Here is a 23,377-nt window from a genome sequence, read left to right as displayed (position 1 = left end):
CCTGCAACTACAACATGCATCTTGATTATTCAGAAGTCATTTGGTGGCAGCAGCACCATCACCACTACCCACTGTATTGTGCCAACTATCAGGCGGCCATATAAGAGTCGAGAAGTTCCCAGCAGAAGGATAAATACAAGATCGTCCAGCCATGCAGGCATCCCTGTTATATTTTCACCTATCAGTATCACCTATAAGCATGACAGAAGGCAACCACAAGTTCAACCCCTTTGAAGCCCACGAAGCCCATTAATATCTTGGGTGCTGTCTTTCCTTCTCCGTAACATTTGCCAAGATTATTGATTGAATAGTTTTTCATTGAATTGTGGTCTATGAAACTGCAAACATCTGCCACTAGTAACAGTTTAATGTCGCCAATTTTTCGGGCATTCCTGTAGATAAGGTGAACATCTCCTGAACTGATTGACTAAGATTAAGATTTAACTACTATGAACTTAATTATTAGTATTATCGTTGACAATATCCTCCTACTATGAAGTTCAATTTGAACACAAATGCAACATAGACTTTTATAAAGTAGTAATAATCCATCTAAATTTGAATGCATAGTTATATTAAAAAATTATGCTAAGTGTACTTACTCCTTGTTTAACATTCTCATTAGTTTATGTTCCTTGTCATCACTTTCTAAATGTTGTGCTACTGAATATGTTGCCCTAAATGAAATCAAACCCCCTGGGATCGTATAGAACTTGGTTCTCTCTCTATATATATCTAAGAAATGTAACCCGTTATAGGGGCGGCATGGCTCATCAGAGGGACTACATTCTAATAGGACAAAAAAGGTCATTACATGATAATTCAAAGTGTCCCTTATAAAAGAAAAATACTGAAAATGATAAAATAACCCTCATAATTGATAACCTAGTTTAGTGATGATAATCAAGTTTAGTGTTAATGATTAATTTCACGTATATTAACTCAAAATCAAAATCAGATTTTTATAGTTAAAAAAAAAGTTTAGAGGAGAAGATCAATCTCAATCAATTGAAGAAATTAACCAACAAAATGAAGAACCAGGACCTGAAAATGACCGGGTATACTTCTAAATTAGTCTCAACTAGCTTTTTGTTGCTCAAAGTTATCTAAAGTACGTAAAAAATTTAACTTTTTTACATTTTCAGAGCTAATTACGGTTGGAATTGTGCTCATAAGTCATAACCAACCGTAAATCGAAGCTACGGTTCGTAAAAGATGAACTACCAACCGTAACTTGTTAAATTTGAAGAAAACCCAATCGTAAAACCAGTTACGGTTGGTAACCAAATGCTCGATACCAACCGTAACTGAGTTACGGTTCGTAAACTAAAATGGTTACCAACCGTAACTGAAGAAAATTCTCAGATATAAGAACACACCGTTGGTAATTGAACTATTACCAACCGTAACAACATCAAAATATCCAGTTACGGTTCGTAATTGAGTTAAAATCAACCGTAACTCACATAAACCCAGAAATTTCAATTTCAATTTTCATCTAAAACCCTAAATTTCGATAGAAATTAAACTTAAATCGAACAAAGTAAACCAAATCGTAACTGAGTTTTCAAAACACACCTCATATAAGTCCATTACACTACACTTGATTAATTTTCGAATCGTCGATTAATCAAAGACGATGAAATTTTGAGTTTTAATGGAGGTTACAGTTGATGGGAGGAGGAGAAGAGAAGAAGAAAGAAAACAAATTTTCAATTTAGCTTTGATTTAGGTTAAAAAATGGGGAGGGTAATCTAGTTAATTTACACCTCCTATAGGATATCCCCTAACCAACTAGAAGGACATTACTATCACACTGCCGCCCCTTATGGCAGGTTACAAAAAAAACAAAAAAAAATTTGGTCCAAATTATTATTCTTTGTCTGGACAATTTTGCAATGTACATTTATTGATACTTGAGTATGTATTTAAAGTTAGTTAAGCGTACACAGAGAACCTACCAAGCTACCCTGGGCTAGTTGCTGCAGCATTAAGTTGGGGTTGTTGCTGGTTGAGAATACTGCCAGTTCTGTTCTGCCAGGGATATGTATATTTTCCAGTAAAGCATTAAACAATGGATCAAATTATTGACGTCGCAAATCATATTACTTTCACTTTCATTTTACCGAAAGCTTTGTTCATCTGTCTATTTATTAAGATAGTTGCATTTTCCTTGGGATTCTTTTTTCACTTCTGAAGCACAGATAGAAATATACAGTATGTGCGAAATCAGGAGAGTTTCTAGCTGGATCTGTCAGCTTGGGCTTTAAGCTTTTTGTTAAACTAACATAATCAATGCAAAATTAAAAGAAACTCTTACTCTTACCCACCAGAACAATCAAAAGAATTAATGCAGAACTGGAAGAAAAAATTTACCTATAAAAAATCAGGCAATTGAAAGAAATATCTCGGCAGAGCAGAACTGTAGTAAATAGTAAGTTCCATGTGTGATGTCATGATTTCATAAAATGCTTCTTCATTTATTTGTTGTAATCATATCCATCAAAATCATTCGGATATATCAAATCTCTTTATCTCTGGATGATTAGGACTAGGATATCTAATCAATGTCTCTTTATTTCACTTTTACACTTCAAATAAATCATGAGTACATCTTCACTAGCTAGTTTACTCAATAAGTTTCAAATAAAAATTCGTAGAATACCACCATTGCCCGGCTCCGGATCCCTAACTTGCGTGCACCATTAGCAATCTTGCAATTTCGCAGCTGTAGATATTTCTTCGACAAGTGGTCTGCATATTATAGATCAATTATGAGGCTGTCAAAACCAGCTTAAGGCAGTGCAAATTGCAAATGTAGGGGGGACAAGACAAGTAATGATAAGTACCCACAAAAAAGAAGATGGAATCATTGAACTTCATTAGCAGTACACAGCATTAAAATCCACAGTCTACGTCTCTAGCTAACCAGAATTATCTTTTCAGTCCTTCAAATTACAAGGCTGCTAGAGCTATCTTGAGGATGAAATTAAATCACACAGCTAGATTAGTTTAGACCTTCAAACGTGGACATGATCCAGGCTAATAAGTTAAACCACCATCACATTTGTCTGCTTGTTAATGTCTTTGTTTAGTCGTTTTCTTGGGATCGTCTTCACTAGGGAATTCATCAAGTGTCCACAAACAAAAAAACAGAATGATCGAACAAATACAGTTGAAAGGTGAGGTCCTGTTTCTTGTATTTGTTTCCATCCTCTCCACTGTATGCATGCATTTGAGCCTCTCTCAGTTGCACAAAAACCCATTTATCAAATCCATTTCACTAATTAAGCAATTCGCTTAGGCTTATCCTCACTGGGTTCACCCGGTCACAAAAAATACCCAGCCTGTGAACCGGAAACCCTTCCGGTTCTAAGTTGGAAGTCAAACAATACAGCAAGAATCATAATAATAAATCAAGCGGTTGATGATAAAGACTAATGTGGGGTCCAATAAGATAAGCGGTCATTATTATACTACTTGGAACACTATACAGTGTATGTCTTTCCTCGAGTTCTGTGTCCAGTCTCATATACGTTACCAAGAAAAGAAGAGAAGTCCAGTGACCATAAAAAACGGAGCTAATGTGCGCTGGAATTCACAGAGGCGTATTTTAATACTAAATAAATGAATATTTCATCAGTTTTTTTTTATTTTATTTTTAATTAATGGCTCTCTATTCAATATCCAGTTCTTCTTCTTACTTTTACAGATTTTAATGGCAATGTCATGTGGGAATGTTTAGCAGAAGAAGAAACTATACAGAATAATAAACTGTTCTAGGTTTGGTGAAAGAAAGGAAAATGCCTCTAGCAAGGTATTTGTTGAGGAATGAGTTTTGTTTGTCGGATCCAGAGTTATACAAAGCAGCAGATAAAAATGATCCTGAAGCTCTTCTTGAAGGTGTTGCCATGGCTGGACTTGTTGGAGTCTTGCGTCAGTTGGGTGACCTTGCTGAGTAAGTTCTTTTTTCTTTTTGGCTTCTACAGTGATCTACTTCACTCTGTAACTGAAAATGTTGAAATTTAGGTCATCTTTTTGGATCTGGAGTATGGAAATTTAGGTTAGGAATAGATATTTTGAAAAGTTGGAAGGCGAATTGATGATACTAGTTATAGAATTTCTAGTTAATTAGTAATTTTTTTCTTTTTTCCTGTACTACTTGCATTCAATCTTAACTTGAACATTAGATTATTAGTTGGCTTCGGAAGCAAATTTGAGAATTATCTTTGGTATTTTAAGTGTTAGTTGACTTAAAGAGTTCGGTTTGCACCTTCAATATTTTATGTTTTTGTATTCGAAAATTTGTGTTTCTGGTACACCGGTGAATTCATTAGGTATTGAGTGAGGGAAGTAAATGTGTTTGTGGTTGGGATTTTGCTGTTTATCTGTTCTCGAAATGGCTACGAACTTAAGAAGCAATCATGTTCTTCGCTACACTCGGATATACATGTTTTTTTATGTTGCTTATAATGTTTGCTTTTTCCTAAATTTGTGCAACAGGTTTGCTGCAGGGATATTCAGTGACTTGCATGAAGAAGTGATGGCAACTGCTTCTAGGGGACATAGGCTGAAGGTTCGTGTTCAACAACTTGAGGCAGAATTTCCATCAGTCGAGAAGGCATTTCTTTCTCAAACTAATCATTCGCTATTACTTTATAATGAAGGTTAGGGGTTCTCCTGTAGATTCTTGATTTGAAATTTGTGTTAGCAATATATAACATGCTATATCGCGGAGGATTAAGGATTGGAACACGATGGTGTGCATCATTGTTGACTTTAATTTTCCATTTTATTTCTCATGAATAGTGTTTTTCCCCCTGAGAAATGGATCATTGTAGCTGAATTTTGACCATTGATAAGTTAAAAGATATGGAAACCTCTGAAAGTCCCCAGCAGTTAGTAGTTGAGTTGTAATATACTTGATCATCGACATCGTAAAACTAATGTATGCCAAATAAAACACAGCCTGAAGGTAGAAGCAGCTAAACTGCCCCATTTCTTAAAAACATTTTAATCAATGGTAACTACCTTTGGGGATTATCACGGTTATCATTCATTCCTTGGTTGAAGGTGTTGATGTTGTTGATACATGATTTCTTTCAGGTATTGACTGGCATCCTAATCTCCAAATGAGCCAGAATCTGATCACATCTGGAGATTTACCTCACTCTGTTATGGATTCTTATGAAGAATGCCGTGGTCCACCTCGATTATTTCTGTTAGACAAGTATGATTGCTTTATTACTTTTGCTTCCTAGTTTTTGGTATTACTCGTTATAACTCTCTCCTAAATCTTATCATGCATGCTTATCCTCCCTCCAGGTTTGATAATGCTGGTCTTGGGGCTTGTTTAAAGCGATACTCTGATCCATCGTTCTTTAAAGCGGAGGTAAGTTCCTTCGAATCAAAGAAAGCGGATACTCGAAAGGAAAAGAAAGCTCGCAAAATCAGGGTAAGGCATTTACTGAAACAGTAGCTTGTTTGGTTTCACCGCTGAAATTGAGAGTATCTGCAAAACAAGCATTAAGCAGTCGGCGCAGTTTCATAACAAAAAACAGTTATAATTTTGTTTTGCAGAGAAAAGGTTCACAGTGGAGAATTAGAGAAACAGCAGAAGGATCTGCAAGATCCCATGCCAAGTGAGGACCTTGATCTTCTTCTTTGCCAGCATTAGCTATTCTTTGTAGTGGTTGTTCGGTTCTTCTTACCCCTTTTATGGTGCAAAATGTTGATTTCTTGACTACCACTTTGATTATTCAGGTTGCATCAGTTGTTCTCTAAGGAACGCCAGCAGACTGATACTAATCTTCCAACGAACCGTGTAAAGCTGAAGAAGCGGCAATTCAATAGACTTCTTTTCGATTCTATAAGCGGAAAAAGCTATATGGAAAGATTTCTTGAATCTCGTTTACCTGAACGCTTGAAATCCAGTAACTTTAGTGAATTAAGTTATGAAGGGCTTGAGCTCAGTACTCAGGACTCTGCCAACCAATTGGTTATAAGAGATAGAGATCTTGTTTCATCTCCTACTAGCCACGAAAAAATACTAGAAATGTGCATGGACGAACTAGATGAGGATGTCATTGAAGAAGAATTGAAAAAGTTGTCTTCACCCACGCCCAACTTTAACAAGCTGGTTGATAGGAAGGTAGACGTGATGGTTTCTAAGGAAAACAAAGGTGAAGGGAAAATCGATGGGTATCGATCTGATGATCTTACCAGTGAGGTTGACAATTATGTGGATGCTCTTACCACCATGGAATCAGAAATGGAAACTGACACTGAATGTAGAACAATGAATGAGCAAGGCTTTTTCCACACTGAGAGAATGCGAATGGGTTCGAACAAAAGTGAAGACCTACAGGAGGTCCAAGGTGGGTTTTCAGATTCTCAGTCAGTTGAAAATTCAAGTGTGTCTGATGATGGAACTAATTCATTCAGAAAAGGAAGATCTAGTTTTTCGTATTCCGATACCCCGAGCAGTTCAGCTGGGCATGTGCTGTCAGATGGTGATGTAGCGGCTAAACCAGACCCATCTACTGAAACCGTCCGTAGGGAAGTTGTTGATTTATCTTCTGCAAAGTTCTGTGAAAATGGGGATACTTTAGGAACTGGACCTTCAGAGCATCGAGTCTCATTTGGCGCCTCTAGTGAAGCATCTGGATTTCCAAGTTACATATCTGGACGCGGAGAACTATCCCGTGAATCTTCACTCACGAATTCAAGTTTTACCGTCTCCCAAATTAGTTCAAAAGAAAGTGAGAGCAAATGTAAAGCCGTGAGATCTGACTATGTGGAATCTCCTTCAAGCTATCAGAAAGATTGTAAATTATCCACAACTTCCAATGGAGATAACAACTTCAGTCGAAATGTATCACATCAGGTAGATTTCTCATATTTTCCGTCCCATATGGTAGATGATGCGCTCCCTGTGACATCTGGTGAAGCTCTACCAGATGTGTATCTGGATGGAGGGATCCATGATGAAAGTTCGGGTTATTTGCTGCAATCGGTTAATGTTTCGAACCTGACTCCTGGAAAGAGAGACAGTGATGACACTCTTAAAGAGATTCGGGGTGAAGAATATTCTGATGATAGCAGTTCGTTGGGAAATGTGTCTCATTTTGTTAGTTTGCCTACAGAAGAATCACACAATAATCTGACAAGAAAAGACCTGGAAACTGGCTCTCCGATCGCACCTCCACCTGATTCACTCTATGGTAGTTATCTAAACAAATTGGAACCTGCTGATTTTCTAGAATTAAACTTTCCAGATGTGTCGAATAAGGTCCCAGCATCAAAAATGGTTGGCACCACAACTTCAGAAATTGAAAGATCGTTCAACAGCATGAAGGTGTCATCTGAGTGTACACTGTGTCCACCCCCGAATCAGGCATCAGAAACCGAAGTTCATTTGCAGCTAGCTGATTCAGAAAGTGAATTGTCATGTGAAGCTTATGATACTCAAAATGTTGTAGGTTATGATAAGGTCGCGTTATCGTCTGAGAATCACACAAATTTACAAGAGGGATGCCGTTCTCAGATTGAGGATCTATTCCCTGACAAATGTGTTGCTCGTAACGAGGATTCTGGTCAATTTAAAGTGGAGATGCCTAACCCTTTTAGTTCAGAGGATATTACTGGGTCAGATGCACAGAAAGAAGCTGTAATTCCGGATCCAGTTTCCCCTTCAGAACTCAAATTTATGATCTCAGATCCAGAGTTCTATGACCCCTGTGCTTCCAAGTTACTCGGTTCTGTGGTGCTTCTCAAGGACCAGTCTGATTTACATCCCAGTGATGATATTGGGGTTGCAACATCACTAAGGCGATGGGACCAAGAGTCGGAACTAATAAAATCACAGAATACTGATCTTACAGGGAGTGCAAACGATGCATCATTTCCATCTACCATCCATAAACTGTTAGATTTATCATTGCCTAACCCTGATGTTCCCGAAGTTAATGTGACTGAGATACCACCGCTTCCGCCTCTTCCTCCTATACAGTGGAGAACTGGAAAGCTGCAACACCCGCCTGTTCCTTTGGAGAGAGAAACGGTTCAGTGTAGTCTAAACCCATTCTCACCAACCACACTCTCTGAGAAAGCTCAGTGGTGTTTGCCAGAACTAGATTTCGAACTGGAGCAGTCTTTAAACCCATTCTTACCCATGAGCAATGAGAAGCTGTTAGATGTTTCCCTAAGGGACAAAGATATGGGGACTGCCAGTCTGAATCCATTTTCACCACCAGTATTGACAGATGGGGATGACAATATTAGCCAGGAGTTCCTTAAGCTAGAGAGAGTAGCACAACCTCTGAATCCCTTTTTATCCTCAGGCACAGAGTCGCAGAATTTTTCATATTGTTCCCTTCATTTAGGTGTGCATTCTGACTCTATCGAGTTCTCTCAGATACCTAGTAGGGAAAATTTGACGGCTCCACATATTTCATTATATTGTGAAGATCAGCAGAATTTGAAATCGTTAGCAGCAGTACAGGATAGAGAAGAGGAGATGTCCGAAGATACTCACGGATTAGCTCCTTCTCCAGGCAATGCGGATGCTGATTGCATTGAATCTTCTCCGGCACCAAGTAATGAAGTTGAGAATGTTCAACCTTCTTCTCTTAGTGTAGATGATGAAGCGGAGCAGAGATTGAACTCACAATCACCAGTGCAGAATAGAGAAGAAGAGACATCTCAAGATAATTACCGATTCGCTCCTTCTCCAAGTATCGCAGATGCTGATTGCATTGAACTTTCTCCGACACCAAGTAATGAAGTTGAGAATGCTGAACCTTCTTTCCTAAGTGCAGATGTGGATCAGACATTCAACTCACAACCACTACTACCAGATAGAGAACAAGATGTATCTCAAAATACTCGTGATTTCGCTTCTTCGCCAAGTAATTCCGATGTAAAAGCTGATTCAATCGAGGTTTCTCAGATACCATGTAATGACGTTGTTAATGCTCAGCCTTCTTTCCTAAACTCTAGCAGTGCAGTGGAGCATAATTCTAACCCATTATTACCATCATCAATTCAAGATAGGGAAGAAGAAAAATATCAAGATACTCACGGATATGCTCCTTCACCAAATAATGCAGTTGTGAGTGGTGAAAATTCTTCGTTGAATATAGAGGATGAACTGATCTCACCGTCGGCAATACAAGATACAAAAGACACGAGGCCTTGTGCTGCCTTGACTTCAGAGGAAGAAAAGCTGCAGCCACTATGTTTGTTCAAACCATGTTCAGCGGTGGAGGATGAGAAACCAGCATCATCTGGGGAGGATGAGGAACTACCATCAATGATGGAGGATGAGAAACAAACATGGGTTGTACAAAACGAGAAATCTCAACATGCTTCCTTTTCACTGGAAAGAGAAATGATATGGCACCCGGATTTCTCCTCTATGATGCCACCAACGGAAGAGGAGAAGCCCATTGGAATTCGCAAGGCATGGCTTCACCGTCCACGAGATCCTCTCATTCAGGCTGTTGCTTCTCATGACAAAAGCACGGTACTTGTTGTTTAGCACATTCATTTCCATTTCATTATTTGAGAGATAGCTACTGGGTTGAACTTGAAAATTTGACTATTCTTGATATTTTGTGCAGTTGAGAAAGGTTTCGGAACGAGTTCAGCCTCAAACTGAGACAAAAGCAGATGAAAGGGATTCATTACTAGAACAGATACGAGCACAGGTTAATACTAACGAAACCTTTTCTGTCGTCTGCATGTTTGTTTTGACCCTTTCTTTTCAGTGAAGTGTTTAAGATTCTGATAAAGCAAATTTCTTATGTTTCAATTTCTATCAGTCCTTCAGTCTGAAACCAACAGTTTTAACGAGACCCAACATTCAGGCTCCTAAAAGCAACTTAAGAGTTTCTGCCATTTTGGAAAAAGCAAATGCAATTCGCCAGGTCAGAATTGGTTATCACTCTTTGTGTTTTTAACCTTTTTATGTTCTCTTGGATCATAACTTAAATTACGGATATTATTAATAACAAGTGGTATTTACAACTTCTAATACTGCGAAGTTTCTTTTGTGGCTGTATAAACTCTCTTACCATTTTGTTGAAAATAACAAATAGGCCTTGGCTGGGAGCGACGAGGATGATGACTCGGAAAGTTGGAGTGATTCTTGAGAACCAGTTGGCTCTCTAGCTCTCTATTGATAGCATGCTGTGGGCTCTCTCAAATGAGGTTTGATCCAGGTGACTTTGGAATGTGTCTTAAACCAACCCCCACATTCATTTTCCTCCTGTTCCATATTCTTGTAATATAACCGTTTAGTTTTTTTTTTTTTGCAAATTTGTAATCAGTAGTTGAATAGTTGTAGTTTACCCACTACAATAGTGTGGGATCGAAAATAGTGTATCATGCGGACCAAACCGCCAGGATTAGCGTGTAAACTGTGAACCAGTTTTTGCATATATATAATCTTCTTATTACTTTTGTCCCCGTCTTTAGCTTAACTTTTGCTATCCAAACATTATGGAGCAGGACAACCTATTCTTTGTGATGGCCTATTTATTTTCATGTCCTGTCTATTATTGTAGAAGACTTTCAGGACAATCCACAATCAGTACCATTTTCCACTTGTGCTTAATTTTAATTTCTAGTATTATTATATATCAAACCATTGAGATGGAACAAAAAAACTAGAGAAACCAAAATAAATAGAATTGACAAACTAAAATTAGCAGTTCGTATTAAAAAAAAAAAGTGGTATTACCGTATTACAGAGGGGGCTGGGGGCTTCACCTGACTAAAACCAGTGGTACTACCCCAATGCCCCCCACTAATTCAATTCTTAGCACATCCTACCGAGTTTGCTGTTTTCCCACCTAAATTTTCAATCCTGTTTCTGCCACTGAATCCAGTTCACGAAAATAATGTGCAAGACTAGATTTGGTGACTTCATCTTCCCATTCTAAATTTTCCCACCATTGCTGTTCTCCTTGAATCTTCTTGAAAGTCTGACCGATCACGTTATTGGTGTTAAATGGTAGCTTATTAAATTCTGGACACCCCCTGATTATAAAATTTTCCAAATAAAAGAATTTCACTCTATGGTCGCATACCCTTTTCAGATTCCTTAGAGAATACAACCTCAAATAATTTAATCTAGAAAACGCATTTGTCAACTTCTCTTCGGTTGCAAATCCATCAGATAGTATCTCTTCCAATCCATCCAATTCTACCAAGACAAGTATCTCAAGATTCTGAGCATAGATCAACCAAGTGACATCCTTCAATTGAGGACAACTTCTGATAAGTACACGTTTAAGGTTCATGGGACAGAATGATTGCCCCGGCACATCCCACACAATCCTTAGCTTTGGCATGTAGGAAATGGATAACTCCTCCAACGTTGTGAACAAAGTAAGCTCATGATGTAGGACATCTACCTGTTTTCAATGTATCAACTGTCCCGGTTGATCCAATTATTACGTATCAACAATGACAGTTGATCCCTTTATGTTGTATCAACTTTCACAGTTGATCTCTTTGCGATGTATCAACTGTCACAGTTGATTCTTTGGTTTACTTGTGTTACAAGTCTAGAACTTTTTCTTTTAGAGTTTCCTTATTTCTTCTTTTAGAGTTTTTCTATTTTTAGGTTCTTATCATGCCTATATAAATAGGCTTATTAAGTTCTTGTAACACACATTATTATTATCAATTACTAATAAAATCGCACGCGATGCGCTTGCTGCCCGAAACGGCCAAGGTAGATATTTTGGTCTGCAGAAAAGAAAAAGAAAAATTTCCAAGTGTCAAATAAACCCCCCTAGGACTAAGTATTTACCCTCAAAAGAGTACTCTCTTAAGGCCATCTCAAGCCACCTTTTACATAGGCAAAAAAGTCCACAATAGTTCACCAGATCATATTGTAAGAATCACCAACTACTACCTGGTTCTTCTCGATCTTCAGTATTTTTCAACTCTCCACATATAAATTGGTATTTGAAATTTTGATGACATATAGATGATTTCAGATCTCATTTTTCAGAACATTCACACGCCAATGGTAGTATTCTTTCAGTTGGTAGAAGTCATCTACGTCTTCAATCGTAGGAACAACTCCACCAGAAATGGGTTTCCATAAATGAACCAGAAAAAAGGTCTGTACTGAATAATTTTCTGATGTGAGCTAAAGTAGTTTTAGCATCCGACCTACAACTTATATTGAGTGAACAGTTCTAATGAAAGAGACTTCTGACTATGAATGTTGGTCCTGCAACTCAAAAATCTAATGCACTTTCAAAGAAGCTAGTAGCTCGAACTGTATGTCCTCCGTTATGGATACCCATGGACAGTCCTTTGTACCTCTGTCGTTGAGGGAGTCACAAACCAAAGAAAAATGTTTCTTTGTCCTTTCCTCTCAAGGGACCTGTGCAGGGATCTGAAATATCAAACAGTTAACAATCCACGATCAAATACGAAAGGACACAAATCTACAATCAAATCTTAAGAATTTAGTTAATAAACAAAATTTAGTTAATAAAGATACTGAAATAATTGAACAACTAAATAAATTTAGACCAATACATGAAGTTTAATCGTATAGTTAACCAAAATTGAGAGCGGAGAATCAAAGTACCAAACTGTGCTCAATGTAGTTGGCCCTACTCATCTTTCTTATAGGATGAATATAAGAATACAGTGTTGCAAAATTCGGAAGAATTAGCAGATAAAGAAGAAAATCCGTAAGCATTCAAAAAAGATAAAGAACGAAAGAAAAAACAGTTATAGAAACCATCCCAAGGAATAAAGCCAATACCCTAAACACACAGATGTACGATGCAAGTCTACTACCCATATATTGTATTACAAAGTGCCTAAAAAGCTTTAACCTTGAAATTAACCGAGTATAGCTGGTATAAGACCTCTATGTAATCCCTGAATTCCAAGTTGTGAAAACTTAGGCACTAATTTTGACTCTCTACAATCGAAGCTATATCAGATATATTATCCAAAATTAGAGAGCTATGTAGAAGTCGTGAATTTCCTAGAAGAAAATACAGTACAAGAACTTGTACCTAGAGTTGCCAATTTCTGCACCTAACTTATCAGACATCACTACATTTTATGCTAGGCATTTCCACAAATACGTGGATGGCAATCTAATATTAGATTCTTAACACATATCCGCATTCAACTGAGTTCCCACATTAACTATTACGAAGGGAATATTGAATACCAGGAAAACCCATTCAAAAAACACAATTGAAACTGAACTCAACAATCTCAACTCAAGCGGACAAACCAGTACATAACCCTTCGCTTCTCTTCTCTTCCCCCGTCTTTGGTCACTGATTAAGAAAATCATAAAGAATTGTTATGAATTTATACTGCACAACAATTGAAATGACAAAGCACAATGGAATATAAAACTTGACATCGAGAGAAAAAGGGTTAAACATGAAAGAAAATACATTTGCATGATAAACATCACCAATTGTAAAGATCATTATATGGCTGAATAGTAATCCAGAGTTGAATAGATCGAAATCCGATGGGTTTAGTGTGACCATGAAAATCAAAATTTGGGACTGTGCTGTAGTTAGATTTCGATCTTTATCTTTCACTCGATTTGGGAAGGGAGAAAGTCAAGAAAAGAGATATGAAGATGAACACCAGATACGTATTCATTCCTCGTTCCATTGAAAATGTGAGCGGCATAAGAACACCACGGAGGAGTAAGCTGGTCATTTCCTGTCGGTCCGTTGAAACTCCACCTTTTCTTTATTATAGTAAGATTATCAAAACAACTCTTCCAGAGTAAACTTATCTTTCTCATCTTTTAACCTTATTGTTCGTCTGTTTTTTATCATTTTTTTTCTATTCTCAACACCTGCAATCTCTGTATTGCCTTCTTCTCTTATCGTACTACACTAGTTGGTATCAGTTACAGAGTTTTTAGATTTCTATCTAGAAACCGATCCTTCACAGCTTCCGCAAAACACAAATTCACAACCCTACTTTACCTTTCAATGGCAGATAACACTCCTACCTAGCTGAAATCGCAGAACTTTTGAAAACTAAGCGCCGACGATGAATCTTGTGTACAAGACTAAGCGGCGACGATGGTAAAAACGTGAGAGATGTAATGCCTGGACAATATTTAATGATTAAGAATTCCGTGCACAACTGTAGTTTTGTGCTTGTTACCAACCTTTGAAGAGCAAGACTACCAATTACGATTTGTAATTAAAGATATCAAATAATAGGAATGTTAGTAGTCAACTCAAGTCAAGACAATCTTGACTTGAGTATTATTGGTCAGCTCAGTCAGATGTTGTGTCCTGTCTGAATAAGACAACTATAATTCTTCTGTATTTAATGTGTCTGAACATAGCTGTCTGGTTAGTTTTTGTTTTTCAGTTTTTGATAACATTCTTCAGTTATACAATTCATTTTCTTTTGAATCTTCTTTGTTTCTCTAATATCTTGATAATCATGAGAGCTTAACAATTCTCATGGTATCAGATAAGTAACGATTCTCTCCACACTTTCAGAGCATAACAATTTTTATCAACAAATTTTCTGCTCAAATTGGGTAATATCATCTTCAAATAATTTTTCCCAAAGTTCAAAAATTTAGGGTTCTTGCAAGAATTTTATGGTTGCAACTCGAAGAACAACCTACAACAACAACAACAATCATAAAAATACACGTAATCGAAGCACAAATTTGAATCTCAACATCAACAGTTCAAGAACGAATCTTTTCAGATCCGGAAATTTTACAGAATCATCACAATCATACTACAATGTCTTCCCCTGGTAATTATACTCCTCTGCCTTTTAATAATATCTCAAATTTCGTTTCGATGAAATTAGATCATTCAAATTATCTTCTCTGGAAAGATCAATTTGAGGGTTTCCTATTTTCTTGTGATTTGTATGGGTATGTTAGTGGTGAAATAGTTGAACCATCTCAGAAAGTTACAGTTGATGGTATTGAGATTGTTAATCCGGAATGGATTTCTTGGAAAAGACTAGATAGATTTGTCTCTACATGTCTTAAGGTAACCTTCACACCCACAGTAAGTGGTGATGTTCTTGGACTTTCTACTGCCAAAGAAATATGAGATTTTCTACAGATGAGTTTTAGAACACAGTTTCTTGCTAGGAAAAGCATGCTAAGAAACCAATTGCATAGTATTAAAAAGGGAAATCTGTCTATTGTTCAGTATCTTCAGAAAATAAAAACTATAACTGATTCATTGGCAGCAATTGGATAAAGAGTAAGTGATACATATTTGTTAATGTTTGTTTTCAATGGGCTAGGCAATGAGTATGATATGTTTGTCATCTCTTCACAAAATAGGGAAGTACCATATACTTTTGGAGAAGTGAAAGCTAAATTGCTTTCTCATGAGCAGTTCTTAGCTGACAGACAACAACATAATGCTTCAATATATGATGACGGTAGTTCTACAACATTATATGCAAGAAATGGTACTAATAATAGGAGAAACGGTGGTCCTATTACGAATCCTAGTAGTGGTAACTATAAAAACAGTCAGTATCAAGATGGTTCTTCTTCAAATGTTTCTACTGGTCAGCATCTCTAGCTCAACTGGAGATAGAAGTCCTTTTATGGATTACTCAAAGATGTTCTGTCAAATTTGTAAAAAGAATGGGCATATTGCAACAAGATGCTTTTTTAGGTATCATCCTCCTCATATTGGTACTTCAAGTGGACAGAGATCTCAGTCAAACTTTGTTACTTCTGAGGGTCAAGCAAATTCTCACACTGCAGCTTCTTCTTCTGGTACTTCACAGCATGCCTTTACGGGATTGCATATTAATGATGCTGCATTAAATGATGATCCTTCTTCATCAAATAGTATCTGGGTTTCTGATAGTGGAGCTTCTACTCACATGACTGGTGACAAGTCCATTCTTCAAAATACTTCAAATTACAAAGGCAGGGATCATGTTATGCTTGGCAATGGTAAGACTTTGTCCATATCTCTTACTGGTCGTGCAAATATTAATACACCAAAAACTAGCTTTAGATTAGAAGATGTGTTGCATGTTCCAGATATGAGACACAATTTATTGTTTGTAGCTAGATTTACTAGAGACAATTCTTGCTATATTACTTTTGATCCTAATGGATATGAGATAAGAAGTCTTCATAGTCATGAACTGTTGGCACATGGTAAAATGATAAATAATCTGTATCCTATAAACTCTATTGTGCTCCAATATGCCTTTTCTTCTCTTGTTGCTTCTACTGATATTTGGCACAATAGGTTAGGTCATCCCTCTTCAAAAATTGTTCAACAACTTCATAATCATAAAAATATTATTGTCAAGCCATCTGCTTCTCTTACTCTGTGTTCACCTTGTCAGTTAGCAAAAAGCAAAAGACTTCCATTTCATCTATCTTCTTCTCATGCTTCTTCTCCACTTGTGCTAGTTCATTGTGATGAGTGGGGTCCTGCACCATTTCCTTCTATTGCTGGTCATAGATATTACATTCTTTTCATTGATGATTTCAGTCGTTTTCATTGGATTTATCTAATGCAGGTGAAAACAGAAGCTTTACAATGTTTTCAACACTTCAAGTGTTTAACTGAAAATTTATTTCATAATAAAATTCTTGCTTTTCAAACTGATGGTGCAAGTGAATTAGTTAAGGGTCCTTTTAAAAGTTTTTTGGATAACTTTGGTATTTTGTTAAGAATCTCTTGTCCAAAGACTCCAGATCAGAATGGTCTTGCTGAAAGAAAGCATAGACACATTACTGAAATGGGGAATACTTTGTTGTTTAATGCTTCTTGTCCTAAGGAATATTGGTATTATGCTTTTTTGGCAGCAACTTATCTTATAAACAGAACTCCTACTCCAATTCTTCTTGATAAATCTCCATTTCATGTCTTATATAATGATTCTCCAGATTATTATTTTCTTAGAGTTTTTGGGTGTGTTTGTTATCCTTTTTTGGGACACTCTAGAGCTGATAAGTTGTCTCCAAAATCTGTTAAATGTATTTTTGTGGGTTATAGTACCTTACATAAGGGTTATAAATGTTATAATCCCCTTTCTAAAAAGCTTTATATTTCCAGACATGTTGTGTTTTCAGAAAATGAGTTTTATTTTTCTACTTCTTCTGCTTCTGCCCCTATTTTAGAAGATATTATTTCTGTTCCATTAGCTACTGCTCCTTGTTCTACAGTTGTCACAAGATCTCAAAGAGGTATTTCTAAGCCAAAATCTTTTCCAGATCATGTTTTACATCATTCTATCAAACATCCTTTGTCCTCTGCTTTTACTTCTATTCAAAATACTCCTTCTGAACCAATTTTTTTTAAAGAAGCTATGAAAGATCCTAAATGGGTTGTGTCTATGGGAGATGAGAATTCTGCATTACTGAGAAATGGTACTTGGGATTTGGTTGATCCTGAGCCTCATATGAATATTTTAGGCTGCAAGTGGGTTTTTCGTGTTAAGCTCAAGTCAGATGGAACAGTTGATAAGTTAAAATCCAGATTAGTTGCTCAGGGATATAATCAGCAGGATGGTATTGATTATGGTGAAACTTTCAGTCATGTGGTTAAATCCACAACAATAAGAGTGGTTTTATGTTTAGCAGTATCTAGAAATTGGTCAATTAGGAAATTGGATGTTTCCAATGCTTTTCTTCATGGTGATTTGATTGAGAATGTTTATATGAAGCAGCCACCAGGTTTTGAGAGTAAGGAGTTTCCTAATAAAGTGTGTCATCTAAAGAAAAGCTTGTATGGTTTGAAACAAGCACCAACAGCTTGGTTTCAAAAATTTAGTTCTTCCTTAATCTCTTATGGGTTTGTTAGGACAGTATCAGATTTTTCTATGTTTGTATATGTTGCTGGTTCAGACATGATGGTGTTGCTTCTAAATGTTGATGATATTATACTTACTGGGTCTTCTAATGCTTTGCTTGATCATCTTGTGCAATATGTGAGCTCTTCTTTTGCCATGAAAGAATTGGGTGATTTACGTTACTTTCTAGGCATTGAAGCAACTAGAACACAAAATGAAATTTTATTGAACACAGAAAAAGTATACCCTTGAATTGCTTGAAAAGGCACATATGACAGAGTGTAATACTTGTTCTACTCCAGTTGCTAAAGGTCCTAGAGTAGCTGTGCATGAAGGTCAATTATTATAAAATGCTTTTATTTACAGAACCATAGTTGGAATGCTGCAATATCTTTGTTTAACTAGACCTGACATATGTTTTGGAGTTAATTATGTGAGTCAATTTATGCATGCTCCCACTGATGTTCACTTTTTATTGGTTAAGAGAATTCTTAGGTACTGAAAGGGAACTATTGGTTATGGTATAACATTGAGAAAAGGAGATATTGATAAGTTAAAAGCTTACACAGATTCAGATTGGGGTAACTGTCCTGAAACTTCCAGGTGTACGTGTGGATATGCAGTTTTCTTGGGAATTCTTTGATTTCCTGGTCCAGTAAAAAGAAACCCACAGTTTCAAGATCAACAGCTGAAGCTGAATATAAATGTTTATCTGTAGCTACAGCTGAATTAGAATGACTTTCATCTTTATTGTCAGAACTGCATATTTCTTTACAATTACCTATTTCACTGTATTGTGATAATACTAGTGCAATCTACTTGTCTGCTAATCCAGTCTCATATTACAGGACAAAGCACATAAAAATCCAGTATCATGTTGTCAGAGAATTGGTACATAGTGGATTTCTCAATGTACAACATATACCATCAGAAAATCAGTTGGCTGATATTTTTACAAAAGGGTTGTGTGCTCCTGTATTTACTTCTTTACTGCATCAGTTACTTGGATCAGATGTTGTGTCCTCAGTAAGTTCTCAGATTTATTCTTCAAAGAATATTCCTTCTTCATCTAATTATGCACATGCATCTTCTGTCTCTGCTTCAACAACATCAGCAAATACTTCTGCTTCAGCATGATTACTTACTGGTTTCACTACTTCTACTTCAAGAAATAATTGTGGTTTGGCAGCTGTTAAACATGTTTCTTTTTTTGTTCCTTAGTGTTGTTGTCTCTTCAAACTGATTATTGTTTCCATTATCAGTTTGAGGTGGGCTAATAGGAATGTTAGTAGTCAACTCAAGTCAAGACAATCTTGACTTGAGTATTATTGGTCAGCTCAGTCAGATGTTGTGTCCTGTCTGAATAAGACAACTATAATTCTTCTGTATTTAATGTGTCTGAACATAGCTGTCTGGTTAGTTTTTGCTTTTCAGTTTTTGATAACATTCTTCAATTATACAATTCATCTTCTTCTGAATCTTCTTTGTTTCTCTAATATCTTGATAATCATGAGAGCTTAACAATTCTCATCAAATGTTGCAAGCTTTCTAGTTCACAAATGCTTGTTCCACCTTCAACTTCCCAGTGACAACACGACTCAGATAAGTATAAGATCTTCAATTTTGAAAGAGATGATAAACTTCCGGGTATTAGAACGACATCCTCATCACATTCTGGCATATTCAGTGATTGTAACTTGGACAGTGAAAAAATGCTTGTTGGGAGTTTCTTGAGCTTCACGTTATTCATATGCAAAACTTTAATCATGGGGATGCACCGGAAGAACTAGTCAGATATAACGGAGATACTACTATTTTGAAGGAACAAAGTTTTGAGATCCTACTATTATCTATCAAAGAGATCCTCTCCGCTTTCTCCCATTCATGGAGCTTCAGTGTGCTTTCTGATTGTAATGTTAAGTAGGTGTTTTTGTACCTCCCAAGATCTGAATTCACCCAAATTGCTAAATCACGAACTATGTCGTGCATTTTTACCGGAGCTTCCATCTTTAACTCAACTATAAGACCTGTTTCTAACAGACCTGCATCCTTGAGACATCTTATCACATCGTGACCTTCATTTTGATCTTTGGCCAAATCATTGACGTTATCCAACAACCCTTCACCTATCCAAAGTCTAATAAGTTCATGTTTATAAACTGAATAGTCTTCTGGTATAACAAGCAATACAAGAAACATGACTTCAACTTTTGGTTTTCTAGATTGTCATAGATGAACTTCATAATAGATAATACTTTATCGGCCATACCTGAAACCACAAATTCTGTTAAGAGGATCCGGTTGACATCTATAAGTGACGTCTAGGAAATCGCAATCCAACAAATTCTCTACGGCCTTCATTTTTTTTCCAACCTTGATATATGGCACTCATATATCGTGCACCCAGTGCACCCAACATTAGGTGTCGTTGATACGGAATAAATAATTAATTTCATAGAAAACACCTGGTTTTCGAGATTGTCTTTTCGTTTTCGTTTTCGTCATCGGAGTGATTATCCAATCTGCACGAGATAAACTAATATTGTTAACTAGAGAAAGCTAATCACTCCAATCTCCAAATTTGCAAAATCTTATTATTGATCCTATCATATCACCTAGTGAAATACATTTAAAAGCTGTATATATCATGATTAAATCGGTAACTCCTTTTCTAAAATTTGCTTCTTCTTTCTACCAATCAATCAGTCATCATAAAGTCTAATCGAATGGACAATTTTTTTCTCAAAGACATAAGGAATATATCATGATTAAATCAGTAACTCCTTTTCTAAAAAGCTGTATATATCATGATTAAATCATTAACTCGTTTTCTAAAATTTGCTTCTTCTTTCTACCAATCAATCAGTCATCATAAAGTCTAATCGAATAGGCAATTTTTTTCTCAAAGACATAAGGAATATCTCGCAATTTTGCAAGGTGTTGATTTCTTCATCAAGACTGGTTCATGTTGATCTCGTTTGGTTTTCTGTTTTTAAAATGCAAAGTATGATTCCTTCATCAGGATGATTGTCTATTACATGATACAAACGAGCCAAAAAAAAGAAAAGAAAACTAGCCCTACATTCGTCTTTCATATAAGCCTAAAACAGAAAACTAAAGGAATCTTCCATTATATTTTATTGAACACTATTTAAAGGAATTGATTAATCAAGTCTGATCATATATTGATGATTTCAGGCCACAATAAAAAATTCTTCAGATTTTTTATGATCTTCGTTTAGGTTTTCTATTGAGATAAGTAAATAAGAAGAACAAAAGAACGAGTAAATGAAGGGATGATGAGATGGCTTCCAAAGTGGATGACATCTAATGTTGGGTGCACTGGGTGCACGATATATGGGTGCCATATATCATTTTCGTTTTTTTTTTTTTGCTACTAATTTTCCAAGTCCGTAAGCTGTGAAACAATTTTGTTGAGACCAACAACAAAAGTAGCATCCATGGTCGACATTCTTCATAGCTTCGTTGTCGTCTAAAATCTTGTGTACTTCTGTCTCCAAGGCTTGTACTCTTTGGAGCCAGTCATTAACCAGATTTGTACGCTTTGCTGGTTCAGGTGGGTTCGACTCTGCCATCTCTATTCTTCTAATGGTATCATCTCTTTGACATCTCAGTGAGTTAAATGAAGTCTCGAATTTCTTTAGATTTTGTTTGAGTTTGCGAACATAATCTGTATTATGAGCACCACAAGTCCATAGACGAGAGAATATGTCGAGAACTGGACTCACAATATCCATTTACAGATTACAAGTAAATTAACAACAGAATGTTTGTTTGTGACGCGGAAGAATAAACCCAAGCTAGAGAAAGCTTACTAGATAAGTTATTAGTATGTTCTATACAGTCACTCATACTATATAGGGAAATTCTATTTGCTATTGTATAGTGAATTTAATAGTTAGATATGTAACTTGCAGAGTGAATTGAAGTTTGCGATACTTCACGTTGACTTAGATACTACTGTTTAAAGTCTTTCTTGTCTGCTATTCCAACGCTTTGTTAGGCTTTATCAATGGTGACAAACACAATTAAATACAGAACAGTGTTTTCTATCTTACATGATTGTTTTATGCAGCTGTGAAAATTTAGTGGGAAGAATTAATTGATTTTCAGTTCCAAATGTATTTATGAGAGGTCGTTGCCCCACTACGATGACCTTGGACTGTCGATGGCTGATTACGACCGGCCAGGCAAGTGTCGCACATTGATTGCGCGTTAATGTGTTGTAGGCCAAGTCAGTGTCTGAGAATGATTGTGCGACACTACATAGATTGTCAAGTGCTAAGAATAGCATAACCCTACAGGACCAGTGAAGCGCAAATGTATCATTACACTATAAAGACATTTGGCTAAGTAATGAAGCTTATTGGCCAACACAATGAAGCTTCATTGAGGGAAAGGCAAGGCAAAGCCAAAGCGACAAGATGCAACATGCGATGTTGGCATTAAAGCATTTCCATGGAATTGAGTTGGCCCAAACTCAAGGATGATGCAAGAAGGAAGAATAGACCAAGAATTGGTCTATGCATTAGTTCAAGGTAGGGTCAAAGCTTGAACAGTGCAAACAAGCTAGTAATGCAAGAGTGGCATTGTTATTGCCAAGCAAATTGACTAAGTGAAGCATATGACGCATGAATAACTAAAGTGAGATTAAAGAGTTTCATTGATGACTGAAGCACAAGGATTGAATGTGTATTAGCTTAGAGCAAAAAGAATGTAGGGCCAAGATGGTTATGCATCGAATCAAGGACCAATTCAATAAAGCTTAACAATTGTGCAATACAGCTCAAGTGACGGTCATGAGTTGGTTACGGGATTCACAAGTGTGCCAAAGGTGTAAGAAGAGAAAGGACAGTTATAAATGAAATTTATAAGCGTGGGAGCGTGTTCCTAACTGCGTTGGAACAGGTGTTGAAGGCTAAGGCGAGTTAGATAAGAAATTGGCTTAGTTGGCACTTTATTGCCGGTTATGGAACTGCTCCATGGGACAGATGGCTGTCTCATGCATGTGCAACAGTTGTGCACGGTTTTTGGGTAAGAAAGCTGCTGTATAAATAGTCCTAAGGCATGGGAAAATCAGTAGGCTTACATAGGAGATTGTGAGACTCAAATTGAGAGAGTTTTCGTAAGATTAAGGCTTGGTTCAAGAGGAACAAGTCTGTGTAAGTCCCAAGTGGGAAAATTTTATATATCTTCCCTTTGATGCAATAAAAAGTGAGTAATCGTGTCATGTTCTAAGTGTTCTTGGTTGGCTGATTGTTGTTGAGAATTTATGACAATGTTTGAATGTATTATGGGATGCATTTGAGAAGTTTAGAAAAGATAAAGAAGGCTTAAAGACTTCCATTGTAGAATTGAAGAGTTGGCTGTTTGGATTGGTGCAAACTTATAAGGCTGAGGTGCAGGTGGGTGAAGGTTGATTCACTAAACCACTGTGCTGTCGGGTTACACTTTCGCATAAATTTATCTAGGGAATTTGAAGATGTGACAATTCGGGTATCAGAGCTGTGTTTAGTACACA

At 36.6% G+C, this 23,377-nt stretch overlaps 1 protein-coding gene and 1 long non-coding RNA gene across 3 annotated transcripts; one reads left to right on the top strand and one right to left on the bottom strand.

The window, feature by feature from the left end:
• Positions 1 to 3,567: 3,567 nt before the first annotated feature.
• LOC113320730 (protein SCAR2-like) lies at positions 3,568 to 10,470 on the top strand. Of its 2 annotated transcripts, XM_026568623.1 has the most exons (10): positions 3,568 to 3,958; positions 4,504 to 4,667; positions 5,107 to 5,230; positions 5,326 to 5,455; positions 5,581 to 5,642; positions 5,764 to 7,208; positions 7,251 to 9,526; positions 9,624 to 9,710; positions 9,825 to 9,929; positions 10,101 to 10,470. In XM_026568623.1, exons 1-10 carry the CDS (start codon positions 3,804 to 3,806, stop codon positions 10,152 to 10,154), a joined length of 4,602 nt encoding a protein of 1,533 aa, XP_026424408.1. In that variant the 5' UTR covers positions 3,568 to 3,803; the 3' UTR covers positions 10,155 to 10,470. The 2 variants fall into 2 exon arrangements, with proteins under 2 accessions (XP_026424408.1, XP_026424407.1); XM_026568622.1 differs by having other exon boundaries at positions 5,764 to 9,526.
• A 1,506-nt stretch (positions 10,471 to 11,976) lies between these two features.
• On the bottom strand, positions 11,977 to 13,839 carry LOC113323842. Its single transcript, XR_003347878.1, has 2 exons — positions 13,452 to 13,839; positions 11,977 to 13,328 (listed from the first exon to the last, which is right to left on the bottom strand). It is a non-coding gene; the product is annotated as an uncharacterized LOC113323842 (long non-coding RNA).
• Positions 13,840 to 23,377: the final 9,538 nt, after the last annotated feature.

This window comes from Papaver somniferum, chromosome 11, assembly GCF_003573695.1.
Source record: "Papaver somniferum cultivar HN1 chromosome 11, ASM357369v1, whole genome shotgun sequence".
Lineage (NCBI taxonomy): Eukaryota > Viridiplantae > Streptophyta > Magnoliopsida > Ranunculales > Papaveraceae > Papaver > Papaver somniferum.
This window is presented reverse-complemented; position numbering and strand designations above follow the sequence as displayed.